The sequence below is a fragment of the Pseudonaja textilis genome, chromosome 5 (genome assembly GCF_049901715.1).
Source record: "Pseudonaja textilis isolate UNSWEBS1 chromosome 5, rPseTex1.2, whole genome shotgun sequence".
NCBI lineage: Eukaryota > Metazoa > Chordata > Lepidosauria > Squamata > Elapidae > Pseudonaja > Pseudonaja textilis.
This window is the reverse complement of record NC_141994.1, coordinates 65,935,697-65,949,650: the sequence shown is the minus strand read 5'-3', so window position 1 is coordinate 65,949,650 and position 13,954 is coordinate 65,935,697. Positions and strand designations below refer to the sequence as shown.

General features: G+C 40.4%; 1 protein-coding gene across 2 annotated transcripts in view; it reads right to left on the bottom strand.

Moving 5' to 3' along the window:
• Nucleotides 1-291: 291 nt before the first annotated feature.
• The window catches only part of BCAT1 (branched chain amino acid transaminase 1), a 47,208-nt gene continuing 33,545 nt past the window's right edge, over nt 292-13,954 (bottom strand). For both annotated transcript variants that reach the window (XM_087935218.1, XM_087935219.1), the window contains 6 exons: nt 10,614-10,777; nt 8,119-8,261; nt 6,231-6,316; nt 4,433-4,573; nt 3,196-3,270; nt 292-1,659 (listed from right to left, as the gene is read on the bottom strand). In XM_087935218.1, coding sequence (XP_087791344.1) covers nt 1,618-1,659; nt 3,196-3,270; nt 4,433-4,573; nt 6,231-6,316; nt 8,119-8,261; nt 10,614-10,777 — 651 coding nt within the window. In that variant the 3' untranslated portion in view covers nt 292-1,617. The remainder of the gene's footprint in view (nt 1,660-3,195; nt 3,271-4,432; nt 4,574-6,230; nt 6,317-8,118; nt 8,262-10,613; nt 10,778-13,954) is intronic.

Sequence of the window (13,954 nt, the reverse complement as noted above, 5' to 3'; positions counted from 1 at the left end):
TAGTAGATGACCATATTCAGAAAAGGGAAAATTTAAAATTAACCAAAGCAATATGTTTCAAGGTGGTTTGCTTCCTCCAGACCAGTGATTCTCAAGCTGTGGTCCGCGGACCTTTGGGTGATCACAATGTCATAGGGAGAGTCCACAAAGGCTTGAAAAATATGTTAAGATTTAAATCTTGAATTAAGTCTTGGGGGTTTGTGGCCATGGTCAGTGGCCAAAAAATATATTTAAAAAGAGTCCGTGGTAAAGAAAAGGGTGTGAACCATTGTTCCAGACCATTATTTTATAATAACTTGATCTAGTTTTGTGGATCTTGGGAGAGTCTAGTAGAAATAAAAGGAAAAAGAAGGAAGATCAAAGTAGATCTTGTAAGTTAGGGTCAGCCCACACTTGATTTAGAGGCCTTCCCATATCTCAAGATGCTTCAGTAACATCTCTTTTTAATCTATTTTGATCCAGTAGATTATTAAAGCTTATTCAGATAATCAGGAAACTTTTCTAATGCATCTGATCATTGTGGTGCCATGATTTCAAGACTGTGTGAAGGGAAGGGTAAGGTTTTAAAATCAGTGTCTCCAAGAAAAGCTGAGACAATAGTAGGATTGTAGAAGCTACAAAGAAAGTTGTTTTCTAAAGGATTTCAAGCATGATGGATTGGGCCATAATCTGGTATCTGGCAAGTCTCTAAAACCTGCCTTGTTTAAAATGTTATAGATGGCTATGCCATCAACCAAGATAACCCTTATTCTGCATTCAACCAACTTATTTTACAGAACTTTCCATAGTTTGGCAATGATAGAAGTCATTTATTAATGACGGGGAAAAAATTCCTCTAGACATCAGAGAAATTGGACCCAGTTTGGGAATTATTATCTGTGAGATGTGTTTCTAGCTGGTGATCAGAAGCTGGGATTCTTCAAATTCTAATTCCTGTGAATTAGAACGATTGTCCTAAAGATGGAAAAAATCAAGAGATGGCGAAATATTTACTGCATATACTATATCTACCTGTCTTATGAAAAATAAATCTTTCATTTTATAAGGTTGAAGATGAGAAAGAGATATTGAAAAGTTTACTCTCAATCATTTGGCAAATAGTCATGTCACAATCTGGTTAAAAAGTGACTCAAGGCCAAGAGTACTTGGCTTGCCATGAAGAGCAGTTGAAGAACTTCTAAACACAGTTGTCCACTGTACCAAGGATATAAGGGACACCAAGGGTTGTGTTAGGAAAGTTTCTATTGTTGACATCTAGCACCTCCACCAGAAGACAGATTTCTATTCTAGACCAAAATCACAGAAGACAAAATGTGCTCACTAGGGCTACCTTCTCTGGCCTGCAAAAAATCTTCCTGACCACAACGTAGCAGCAAAGAGATACAGAAAGAAAGCTTGTTCCTGCTATTTTGTGATCAACGTTGATGTTTGCAGCCTGGAAATGATAGCCCTAAGTTTTGTTTCCTGGCATGTGGACCCAACTCCCCAGCTCAGGAATAAAGTGATAATACACAGACTACTCTACACAGAGCTACAGTAAAACTGTTCATCATTCAGGTGGTATTTTGAGCACTTTGTTGTGCTTGTAGAAGGCTGAAATGTTCTTGTCCCTCACATTCATGACACCACGATTGTCCAGTCACTGTCTTCTCTTCCATACTGAAACACAAACAAAGAGGGTTAGGAGAAATGCCATGGGGAACCCTAGAGTTTCAAGTTCAAGTCTTTCTTCAACCAAGACACTCACCAAGTACCTCTTCTGTAAAAACTATGGAGTAGGTCTCCATACTGGAAGATCATTTTAGAGTTTTTGAAAACCCTGCATTTGGTTGGCTGTTAAAAATGCTGAAGAAGAGGTTGAGAAGTGATGTACAGAAGAAGTACATTCCCAAAGCCCTAAAATTGCATTTAGTTGCCCAAAATGTTTATCCCATATTTCATGTAACTGAAGGGTGGAATGTTAAATACATCCCTGGGGAACAGAATGGGACAAGTCACCGCAGCCAACTCGCCATGTTCAACTCACCACAGGATAACTCGCTGTGGGGCAATTCAAGAATTCAGTTTTATTATTTAAAAATAGTTAAAAGAATTATTTTAATTTTTGACATTCACATCTCATTTTGTCCCTCCCTTGGCATCCTTTCTTTAATGATTCTATTCCAATATTTCTTCGATATTAGTGTAACACTTGGAGAGTTGGCTATGGCAAGTTGGCCATTACAGGTTAACTATATTTAATTTGAAATAAATTGTAAATGAAGCCAAAAAAAAGATTGTTGTTCTGACACTTCTACTGAGAGTGAGCCCAGAATATTGGTTAACGCCTATGGTTGCTCCTTGATTTGGAAAGAGCTGGTCTTGGGCAGGCTTAGATGTGTACATATGTACTGTGGGAACTGCGTCAAATAGAATAGAAGTTGGAAGGGACTTTGGAGGTCTTCTAGTCGAACCCCCTCCTTAGGTAGGAAACCCTAGATCACTTCAAACAAATGGCTACCTAATCTCTTCTTAAAAACTTTCACTGTTGGAGGATTTACAACTTCTGGAGGCAAGTTGTTCCACTGATTAATTGTTCTAACAGTCAAGAAATTTCTCCTTAGTTGTAAGTTGCTTCTCTCCTTGATTAATTTCCACCCATTGCTTCTTGTCCTTCCCTCAGGTGCTTTGGAAAATAGCTTGACTCCCTCTTCTTTGTGGCAGCCCCTGAGATATTGGAACACTGCTATCATGTCACCCCTAGTCCTTCTTTTCATCCAAGTTCAGTTCACAGTGCTGATTGTCACCTTCAAAGCCCTACATGGCTTGGGACCAGGTTATCTAAAGGAACATCTTTTCCCGGTCATATCTACCTGACCCACCAGAGGCAGAGAATACTACAAGTTCCCTCTCTTAAGGAAGTTCATCTAGTAGGACCAAGAAGGACCTTCTCCATGGTGGCTCATCCCTGTGGGTATAAGATTGCCCCCTACTTGGACACTCTTTCACAAGACCTGAAGACCTGGTTTTGCTAACAAGCCTGGGGAAACCAGAGTGGTATGGAGCCCATCAAATGGCTCATTTGATTATTGTTGAATCAAAGTATAGAGACTGTGGAATTACGTCTGCCTACTGCGTTTCTGTCAGGATATGAAGAAATAATCGAGCCATTCAACCATTTGTCTATTTCTCATAGAAAACATATGAGAGCCTTACTTGGATATCACTTAGCTGGTTCCAGAAACGGGTTGCTATTTGAGGTCCATTCTCCATAGTTGGAATACGCAAATTCTACAAGAAAAGAAAAACTACGTTAAAATAGAACGGTGTTCAGGAAATCAATTTCAGATGGAATTACAAAAGGCTTAGGAACAGAAAAACAAACCAATAAATGAAAACCCAGCAATGAAAAATTTTCTTTCCCCGCCACCATTTGAGATATAACTTTTTTCTTTTTCTGTTCAATCTTAATTCAGAGCAAAACAAATTCTGTAGAAGCGAAGCTGACAAAAGATCATTATTCAACTGTCACACAAATATTAAATTCATTCCCAAGAACTAAACTGCCAAAGACATTTTATTTGTCTGGTACAAATTATATTATGGCATCTGCAAGGAATATAAGGAGAGAAATTATATCAGCTATGACAATACGGAATCTTCCCTCCTGAGATTGCCTGTAATTTCAGCAAGATATTCATATCAGCAGTAAGGGGAACAGACTTAGTTACAGTTGTTGGAACAATTGAAGAACCAGGTTAGAACGAGAGATTGTCTTGGGGAAAAAAAATCTAAGAGTCAGCAATAATTTGATGGTGTATATAATCAGCTAAATATCAAGCTCTGAGTCCCGGTGGCACATTGGCTAGAATGCAGTATTGCAGTCAAACTCTGCCCACAGCCTGGAGTTCAATCCTGATGGGGCTCGAAGTTAACTCAGCCTTCCATCCTTCCCAGGTTGGTAAAATGAGGTCCCAGATTGTTGGGGACAATATGCTGACACTGGAAACCACACAGAGAGTGCTGCAGTATGGAACCATATATAAGTGTAAGTGCTATTGCTATTATTCCTTGCTACAATTGAAACAATTGATCCATTTGACTCAGGGGCTACTGAGATTCTGCCTTGCATTCTGCATATTGTAACTTTTACAGAAATTTTAGAACCTCTCTACTCAAGTTCCAATTTGTCCCCTCAAAATGGGATGCTTTTCTACTTTAATCTTTCTGTCAAAAAAGAACACTTTTCTCTAATTCAGGATTCTAATAGGAGATTCTTTAAGAAGAATTACATCTGTATAAAATTCAGTCTTGTATTGATGCAAAATGTAATCCATCTTTCTCCTGACAAACTGTACCAAATAATCCCTTGAAATACTTCTTATTCTTGCAAATCTTTTGTTTATTCCATAAACTTTATCGATTTCTGCTTCTATATCTCCTATCCTCTTACCTCTCCCAGGTATAGTATTGTTGAAACAGGACATACAACACAAGCTGTTCCAGCCCCAAACATTTCCTTCACTCTCTTTTCCTTCAAGGCAGTTGTGAGATCGCTCATAGTAATGTATCGCTCTGATACTTTAAATTCACCCTGAAAAAAGATAAGCAAGCGGTTCTAGAAATCATGTTTGCCATTCTTGTATTGTTTAAAATGTAAGGAGTTTATATTTATAAAATGTAAACCTTCTTTAGGTCAGCTCTTGGAGACTTCAAGGAGACACCCATGTAATTTTCAGTATAGCAGTTTTCAATACAACAGTGCAGCTTTTCAATTTAGCAGTGATTTCTCACTGCCTCCTTCCGAGATATTTCTTCAGCTTCCCAATTTAGCCCAAGCATCTCTTGATGGTCACCATCTGAGTATTAACCAGGTTCAGCCCTGCCTTGCAGTTTTTTTTAAAAAAATATACAGATACTGCCACCTAGCTGAGGTAAAAGTAAAGTCGATTTCAAGTTGAACGTAACTTCTACTAACTACATAGACCAGGAGTGTCAAACTGGCAGCCCACGGGCTAGAGTCATCACAAGTAGGCCACGCCCATTCCCAGCTCTGTGAATGGGAAAATTGTCACAAAACATCCCATGACAGCAACGTGATGCATCAAGTTTGACACCCATGACATAGATTAATCAGTACTGCTTCTTGGACAAATTATCAACTGGTTTCTGCCTGTTAAGGCACACAAATAGGAAAAGCAAGCATAAGATTTGGACCTCGTGTCTATTTATCTATGCATCTATCTATGGATCTATGCATCTGTGTGTCCAGCCACCCTAGCTTTTTCAGTACTTATAACAGTGGCTTAAAGAGCTATGTCTCTTTAAGCTTGAATAAAATACAACAACATAGAATCATCTTTAGTAACTAGGCCCAATCCAACAGGCAGGGCAGAGCATGGTTATATCAATATAGTTGCTATTAGATCACCCAGTAAGGTGTACTTTAGACTGGACTATGATTTCATCATAATACAGCACATGGTTAACTTGCTAGAATTAATTACCAGAAAAATCAAATGGTGGCCTGTAACTTGAATTGTTTCGAAAGGAGATGGGACAAATTCAGACTCACAGGTTCATCAAGAGGAATTAGTTTTGAAGATTCGATATTATCTCCAAGGGAAAGGCCACATGCCTTCAAATATCAGTTGCAAGGGAATCATGTCTGAAGAGGGACAAGTATAGTTGAGGCATCTGGTTGGCCTTTTATGAGGATTATGAGCACCAATTATGAGAACCAATGCCATCTAAGATGGGCCTTTTCTGATCCAGAACTCTGTCTATTCCTCTCTTTGTGTCTATGGAGATTCTCAATCATCCAGGTCATGGTTGTTTGAAAGGTGCTTTTTCAAAAGGCAACTGGACTTTCTTTGTTTTTCCTGGAAGACGTTTCGCTTCTCATCCAAGACGTTTCTTCAGTTCTCAGTTCAGAAGAAGCTTCAGTTCAGAAGAAGCTTCTTGGACGAGAAGTGAAACATCTTCAGAGGAAAAACAAAGAAGGTCCAGTTGCCTTTTGGAAAAGCACTTTGGGGATTCCTGTCTTTGCCCATCACTGACTCAATTATTAATATATGAGTCTATATCCTGCTGATAACAAAAGCAAGAGGTTGCAAGTTAGTCTGTGAGCTGAATGGAAATTCCACTGCAAGCTGATTTGGGATTTGGAAGAAATGTTGTAGCCTAAGAGTCTACCAGAAAAATAGATAGCACATAGAAGTTCAGAACTATCCGAGCAGATGGCTACCTACCCACTTGCGTGCCAGATCTAAGATGCTCTGCCTCGTCACACCAGGAAGAATGATGCCATCTAGAGGTGGGGTTGCCAGCTCATCTTCTGTCAATAAAAAAGCAGGACACTTGAGCATGAAAGTGCAGCATTATACAATAGTATAAAAATAATAGTTATAGCAGCTATAAGAAGAGGGTTTTGAAAAAATACTCTAAGACGTTGTTCTGCAGTAGTTCTGTTTTGATATTTATTGTTCTGAAGAATTTTCCTTCTTATTTCTTGGAAGGCAGGTAAATTTGAAAAAAATAACCACTAATCTTTTAGAAGACATACTTCATTTATTTATTTGATTTGTCAATTGTTTACAAGATAATGAAATGGGTACATATAAGAAAAATAAAAGAAACAATAGGACAGGGACAGTAGGTACGTTGGTGCGCTTATGCACACCCCCTACAGACCTCTTAGGAAAGGGGTGAGGTCAACAGTAGACAGTCTAAGGTTAAAGTTTTGGGGGGTTGGGGAAGAAACTACAGAGTCAGGGAGAGTATTCCAGATATTGACCATTCTGTTGCTGAAGTCGTATTTCCTGCAATCAAGTTTGGTGCGGTTAACTTTGAGTTTTTTATCTATTGTGTGCTCTTGTGTTGCTATGGTTGAAGCTGAAGTATTCATGGACAGGTAGGACATTGCAATGTATTTTTTTATATACCATACTTAGATCAGACTGAAGACGGCGTAATTCAAGGTTTTCTAGTTCTAGAATTTCAAGTCTGGTGGCATAAGGTATTCTACAATGAGTAGAGGAGTGGAGAACTCTTCTTGTGAAATATTTCTGGACTTTCTCAACTGTGCTAATATCAGATACGTAATGTGGGTTCCAGACTGATGAGCTGTATTCGAGTATTGGTCTAGCAAATGTTTTGTATGCACTAGTTAGTAGTGTGATATTACCAGAGAAAAAGCTACGTAGGATTAGGTTAACAACTCTTAATGCCTTTTTGGCTATGTACTTACAGTAGGCTCTAGCACTTAGATCATTAGAGATGAGTATTCCAAGGTCCTTTACAGAGCTTGGATCATCAACAATACTATTTTTGCATACAATGCTAGACTGGGTCAAAATGGGTTTGGATAGTTTGTGGTTCACTATGTTTTAAGAATCCAGCCGTCATATTAACATGACACGTGAAGGTCTTTATATTGCATCATCTGAAGAGTGTCCAGATTGAGGAAAGCATGCAACTCTGCTACATCAACCAAACGCTTTTCACACAATCTCCAGGACTCTCAAATTTTATACAGGGGACTTTCATTATTCACCATTTCTAGATGTAAGATTTCTAAATTTCTCTGATTTAAATTTCATCCTCTTCATTTTAGCTCACGTTCAACTCTTCTCAATTTTTTTTTAATCTTCTCTTTCCCTTCTAAAGTATTAGCCAGTCCTAGTTTTACATGCTCTGCAAATGTCGTAATCCCACCTTTTCCCAAATTATTAGGAAAAAAAGATGAACAGCTCGGGATCCAGGTCAAAGTTCCCTTGATACAACTCTCCAATCATAGAATCATTTAGGAGTATTCTCTGAATGTAATTATACAGGCAGCTATGATTTTATATTTCATAATTATATGACATTCATTAAATAGACAATGTATTTAATTATTTCCCCTACCTCTAATTAATTTATTAGCAATAGCGAGGGCCTCTGGAACCATGCCCAAGAACTTTTTGAGGAGCACTTGGATCTGAGCTTCCAGGTTCCTCATCTCTAACATCTTTGCAAGGTGGAACCATGTGTAGGACGATGGAGAGCTTTAAAAAAAGCCATTTTTTTCCAATATAGTAGATAAGGTTAAGGGACAGGAAGCTTCAGGTAGCAGTTCAATCAAGTCAGACCCCATACCTCCATCTTCATTTCGCCAATACAGGAAAAGATTCATCGTCCCGACTTCTGTAATTTGATGGTCATCCCCATAAAGCCAGAGGACCTGTTGGCACCCCAATTCCATGGCTTCACGTTGGGCATAAATCGAAGAGCCGTAATTCCTTTGGGGCACAGAGCAAAAAGGCCATTTATATACTTGACAATATACCTACAAGTGATTTGCTTTCTAATATGTAACAGATATTCCCTAACACAGTACCTCCACAGACACAGGCAGGCTGCAACTCTAAGAGCAGCTGGCTTTTGAGTTAAGGCCAAGGGTGGGATTCTACAGGTTCGCACCTATTTGCTAGAACCGGTTGTTAACATTCTAAGCAGTCCAGAGAACCGGTTGTTAGAAGAAATTACTGGCCTAATCCTGTAAGGAAGGCAGGAAGGAAACATTCTGGTGTTGCTTACAGAAACTGCCTCTCCGTTAACCCTTATTACATTCTTGGCAGGACTAGACTTCCTGTCTCAAGAACTTCTCTGGAGTTTTTCCCCGCTCCTTTGCTGGTACTTTGCTTGTGTGAAGTGGCCATTCAAAGTTACAATGGCACTGAAAAAAGTGACATAACTATTTTTCACACTTACGACTATTACAGCGTCCCCACAGTCATGAGAAGCTAGGCGAGGCGATGCATGCCTCGATTTGAGTGATGTTGAGTTGGCCACGCCCAGCCAGTCACATTACCAAACCACGCCCACCAACTAAGCCACGCCCCACAGAATCGGTTGTTTAAAAAAAAATGAATCCCACCCCTGGTTAAGGGACTCTCTAAACTTAGGTTGTCCTCCCAATGTGAATGGGATACTGCAGAGAGAGAGACACTGCAGGGGTGCCATTGTGTCTGTGTGGAGATTCTCAGTCATCCAGGTCATAGTTGTGTCCAAGGTGCTTTCTTCAAAAGGCAACTGGACTGTTTTTTTTTTTTCTTTGAGGACAAAGAAGAAAACATTTCGTTTCTCATCCAAGAAGCTTCGTTGGATCTGGCAGGATGGTGGCGGCCATGGAAGGATTAGTTCTGACAGGATGGGGAAGGGTTTATTTATTTATTTATTTTACTTGTCAAACACTTACAATATAATAGAAATAAGTATAAATACATGAAATAGATACTAATAATTGGGGATAATAGGACAGGGATGGTAGGCACGATTGTGCGCTTATGCACGCCCTTTACAGACCTCTTAGGAATGGGGTGAGGTCAATAGGGGTTAGTTTGAGGGTAAAGGAGTGGGGGTTTGAGCAGGTGACAACAGAATCAGGTAGTGAGTTCCAGACATTGACCACTCTGTTGCTGAGATCGTACTTCCTGCAATCGAGTTTGGAGTAGTTTACATTAAGTTTATATCCGTTGTGTGCTCGTGTTGGGTTGGAAGGATGGGGAAGAGTTTATTTATTTATTCATTTGTTTATTTATTTTATTTGTCAAACGGTTACAATACAATAGAAATAAGAATAAAGAAAAGTATAAATACACGAAAAAGGTACTAATAATTGGGGACAATAGGACAGGGACCGTCCTCTGGTCGTTGCAGTCATCTGGTTTTTAGCACTCTCCCTGAGAGGTCTTTGAGGCCACTTGAGGGTTTATCTGTGCCCTCAGGGTTACCTGTACCAGAATGAAAATAGGGGTAGAATCTTCTTAAGAATTGCTGAAAGGACTACATTGTAGACAGGAGATAGGTGGTCTCTTATCCAGGGGTGGGATAACAACCAGTTCAGTGATCGCACGCTTTGCATGCATGTATTGGCAATGCCAGAATCCTTACCTGCTATGTTAGTTCGGGGGAGTAACAGCTGAGGAGCAGCAATCAGTTCTTCCACACTGATCAGCTGGGACGATAAAGGTCAGTACAGCACACACGGGCCCACATGATTGTCGGAGCGAACCGCTTTGCTCCGAGCTGATCTTCGGAGCTAGGGGTTCGCCCGGACCATTTTGAACCAGCAGAATCCCTCCCTGCTCTTATCCCCCCACCTCTGTTGAGTGAGGGCTGCTCAGTTTTAACATACTGTAAATGGCCTCTTTTACCCCTCTTTCAAACCAATGTTCCTCTCTATCCAGCATGTGGACATTGCAGATGATTGCAAAAAAGAAATATGATTCTTCCCAGCCTCACTCCGCCACGCCACGCCACGCCACACTGTCGAAACTACCATCCTGCTAGAACCGACGATGCTTTTTGGAAGAGAAGCAAAACAGCAAGATCTCAAACTGAATTCTTCCTATGGCTCCACACCCTCTCTTGCCTTGGCCTATCAGTCTGAGGAGCATATCTCCAGCACTTCCTGTCAAGGCCCCCTTAGTTAAAAACAAAAAAAAAAGCTTATGTATTTCCAAATGCTTTCTCAATGCATTTTCCCATGCTGGCTCAGGAATTTGGGGAGCTGAAGTTTACAGCTTGTAAAGTTGCTACAATTGCCCACCCCTGTCTTAATGAGTATGACTGCAACAAGATTCACTTACCCTCCCAATTTGCAGTCCCCCGTCCCACCTTTCCAAGCTCGGACATATTTTGGATCTGCCCACAAGGAGACGGGATTGAAGGTCCCACTTGTGAAGTAGGGCCCCACAGGGCTCAGTATCACATAGAGAATGGCCCTTGATGGCTTCTTGACTCCGAGAGAAGGCTACACAGAAAAAGGGAAGACAAATTCATTGAACTTATGGGTTCTTATCCGGTTCTTATATTAATCAATAAAACTGAAATGGCATAAAATATAGAGAAGAAATGTCCCAACGTTTCTTATCATCAACAGAACCAATAGGTTAAGGAAGCAAAAAAAAAGCCATCCTTTGTTGCGTGTATCAGAACAGAGGCTAAACACTGAATTGTTGGGTATGCTTCAGGTACCTTCAATAACCAGAGTTCGATTTGGTGGCTGAAATACTTCCTTCCAACTTCACGGGTCTATAAATCTGTGATTTGACCACCACAGGCATTGAGTTATGAGATGGATCTGTCAAATGGCAGTACCAGAAGTTATAGGTAGACCTGGCTTAAGGATTGCCTTGTTTAGTGACTGATTAGAGATACGACAGAACCGAAAAAGTGACCAGTCTTCACATTTGTAACTACTGTATCACATCAGCCCACACAATCATGTGATTGTTATTTGTGCGCTTCACAGCTGGCTTCCAACAAGCAAAAGTCAATAGAGAAGCCAGCAGTCAAATTGCAAGTTGTGGTCATGTGATGTCTCGCTTAATGGCCATGAGTGGAGGGAGAAGTGAGCTCATAAGTCAACTGCAGTCACATGTCTTATCGAACAACTATAGGTAATTAGTTTAACGACTGCAGTGGGAGTGAGGCTGTAAGTCTATCGCAATCATGTGATGTCTTAACAATCACATTGCTTAGTGATGAAGTTGAGCATTCCAATTGTTGTTAACTAAGGACTGCTTTGTATAACAGTTGCTTTAGAACCCCACACACAGACTTGTTACTTCAAGCCTATGTTCAAATAACATGCTACAACCTACAGAAATGTCTTCTTATGATTTGATAAACTAGTTCAGTTCACACAACCTGCTCAATCAAGGGCTGAGTTATTCACAGACTGTTGAATAATATGCGATTCAATGTGCCATGTCAGAACCCAGACATTAAATGTGGGTTGGGAACAGGAAACAGTTGAAAGAGTTGTATGTTTTAAGGTGCAATGAAATGATTGTTTTACATGGAAGGACATTTAGCAAGGACATCTTAACTTACTGCACCTCTATATGGTTTGCCAATTGCACAGTGGCAGATAGGAAAGCACTCCAGAGGGTTAAGGTTATTGCCCAGAAGATCATGGGTTGCCTTCTCCTCTCTTTGGAAGAGCTTTATAGCTCCTGCTGCCTTAAGAAAGGTCAAAACATTCTCAAAGATCCATCTCATCCCGGACACCCTTTTTTTGAACTATTACCACCTGGTGGATAGTACAGAATAATAAAAACAAGCACAAATAGGCTGAAAAGCAGCTTTTATCCCAGGGCAGTAGCTCTTTTGAATTCTACTGTATAGTGCTGTGTTGGTGCAGTGTTGGGGGTTTTCGGTTCAATGTGTGGAATGTGAAGCATGTGTGTTGTGTTTATTTTCATGGTCATGATGTGCACTGAAGATGGTGTTTGATTTCATTGTATGGGGTGCAATGACAATAAAATAAAGTAAACTACAAAGGTTTGGCCCTCACCACTCCTTTGTCCTAATCCACTGACTGCCTCATGGTAGATACAGCCTGTTATGTTTAGGAGAAAAAAGGAATAATGTGTAATGAACTGGTATAAGATTGCCACTAGGTGGAACTATTGTCACCCATAAGAGTACAATAGTAAATTCTTGGTTTCTTTACTCTTGAAAAGATTGCCCAGGACAAGCCAGGCGGTCCTTATTTCTTTTTATTTTCCTCTCCTTATCCCTAAGAAAGCACCAGATAAATTCCTACGGAACGTGATGTCCTAAACCCAAAGAAGTCATCACTCACTGCCACAAGGACCTAAAAGTTCTACTCCAAGCAGAAAAGGGGGGGAAAAAATGTGATTCAGCTTAAATAGACTTTGCGCAGGCAGTCCTCAACTTACAACCCCAATTGGGAGCAGAATCTCCATCGCTAACCAAGGCAGTTGTGAAAAGTGAGCCGCACCCAATTTTATGACCTTTCTTGGACCCATTGTTAAGCGAAACCCTGCATTTGTTAAGTGAATCACATGGATGTTAAGTGAATGTGGCTTCCTCACTGACAATGCTTGTCGGAAACCACCTGTAGAGTTTGCAAATGGCAATGGCATGACCCTTCGTTACCCTGCAACTGTTATACACACATGCTGGTGGCCAAGCACCTGAATTTTAATTGTGTCAGCATCCTGCAATGGACACAAGGATTGCTCACTATTTTTCAGTGCAGTTGCAACTTTGGTCACTAAATGAATAGCAATAGCACTTAGATTTACATACCGTTTCACACTGCTTTACAGCCCCCTCTAAGCAGTTTACAGAGTCAGCCTATTACCCCCAACCATCTGGGTCCTCATTTTACTCACCTCAGAAGGACGGAAGGCTGAATTAACCTTGAGCCTGGTGGGATTTGAACTTCCAAATTGCAGGCAACCGGCAGTCAGCAGAAGTAGCCTGCAGTACTGCACTCTAACCACTGCACCACCATTGCTCATATGGTTGAATGGTTGTCAATTGAGGACTACCTGTCTTCATTGGCTCCCAGAAAGCAATGACACAATGGCCAAGTTCACAGACGATGCCAGGGAAGACCAGAGTGGGGATCAAGAACAGATAAAACGTGCATGATGCTGCCCTTAAATCCTTGCATCAGATACTGGGACATGAGCACATAAAAATTAAGATGTGACATCACAAAGGTGGCTAGATTTTGTGCAGCAGTGCTGGGGATTCACTGGAAACAGGCGATTAAGCCATCATAGCTATTTTACACAATTAATGCCACAAACCCTTTTGCATCAGTCACTCTCTGGCATGTTAGTATTTAATGACCACAGGCCTCACCGTTTAAGGATCGATATTATGTTATTGTTAGGCCCATGCTGTGTTTTGTTCATTTTGTGCAACCGACAATTTGCGGTGTCAAATTGTGGTTTCAATGTAGATTTAATGGCTATTTATTATTTTATGCTGGATTTTTTTTTTTAACCGGATGTTCCTTGAGTGTTTTTAACTTGCTCTGGTCTTCGACTGTAATAATAAGCATTGACTTGACTCGACATCGCTATTTTTGTGTGGTTGTGGTTGCCATTGAGGTTGTTGAGAAGGAATGAAAGAAAGAAGGAACCCCCACAAAAAAGTATTTTCT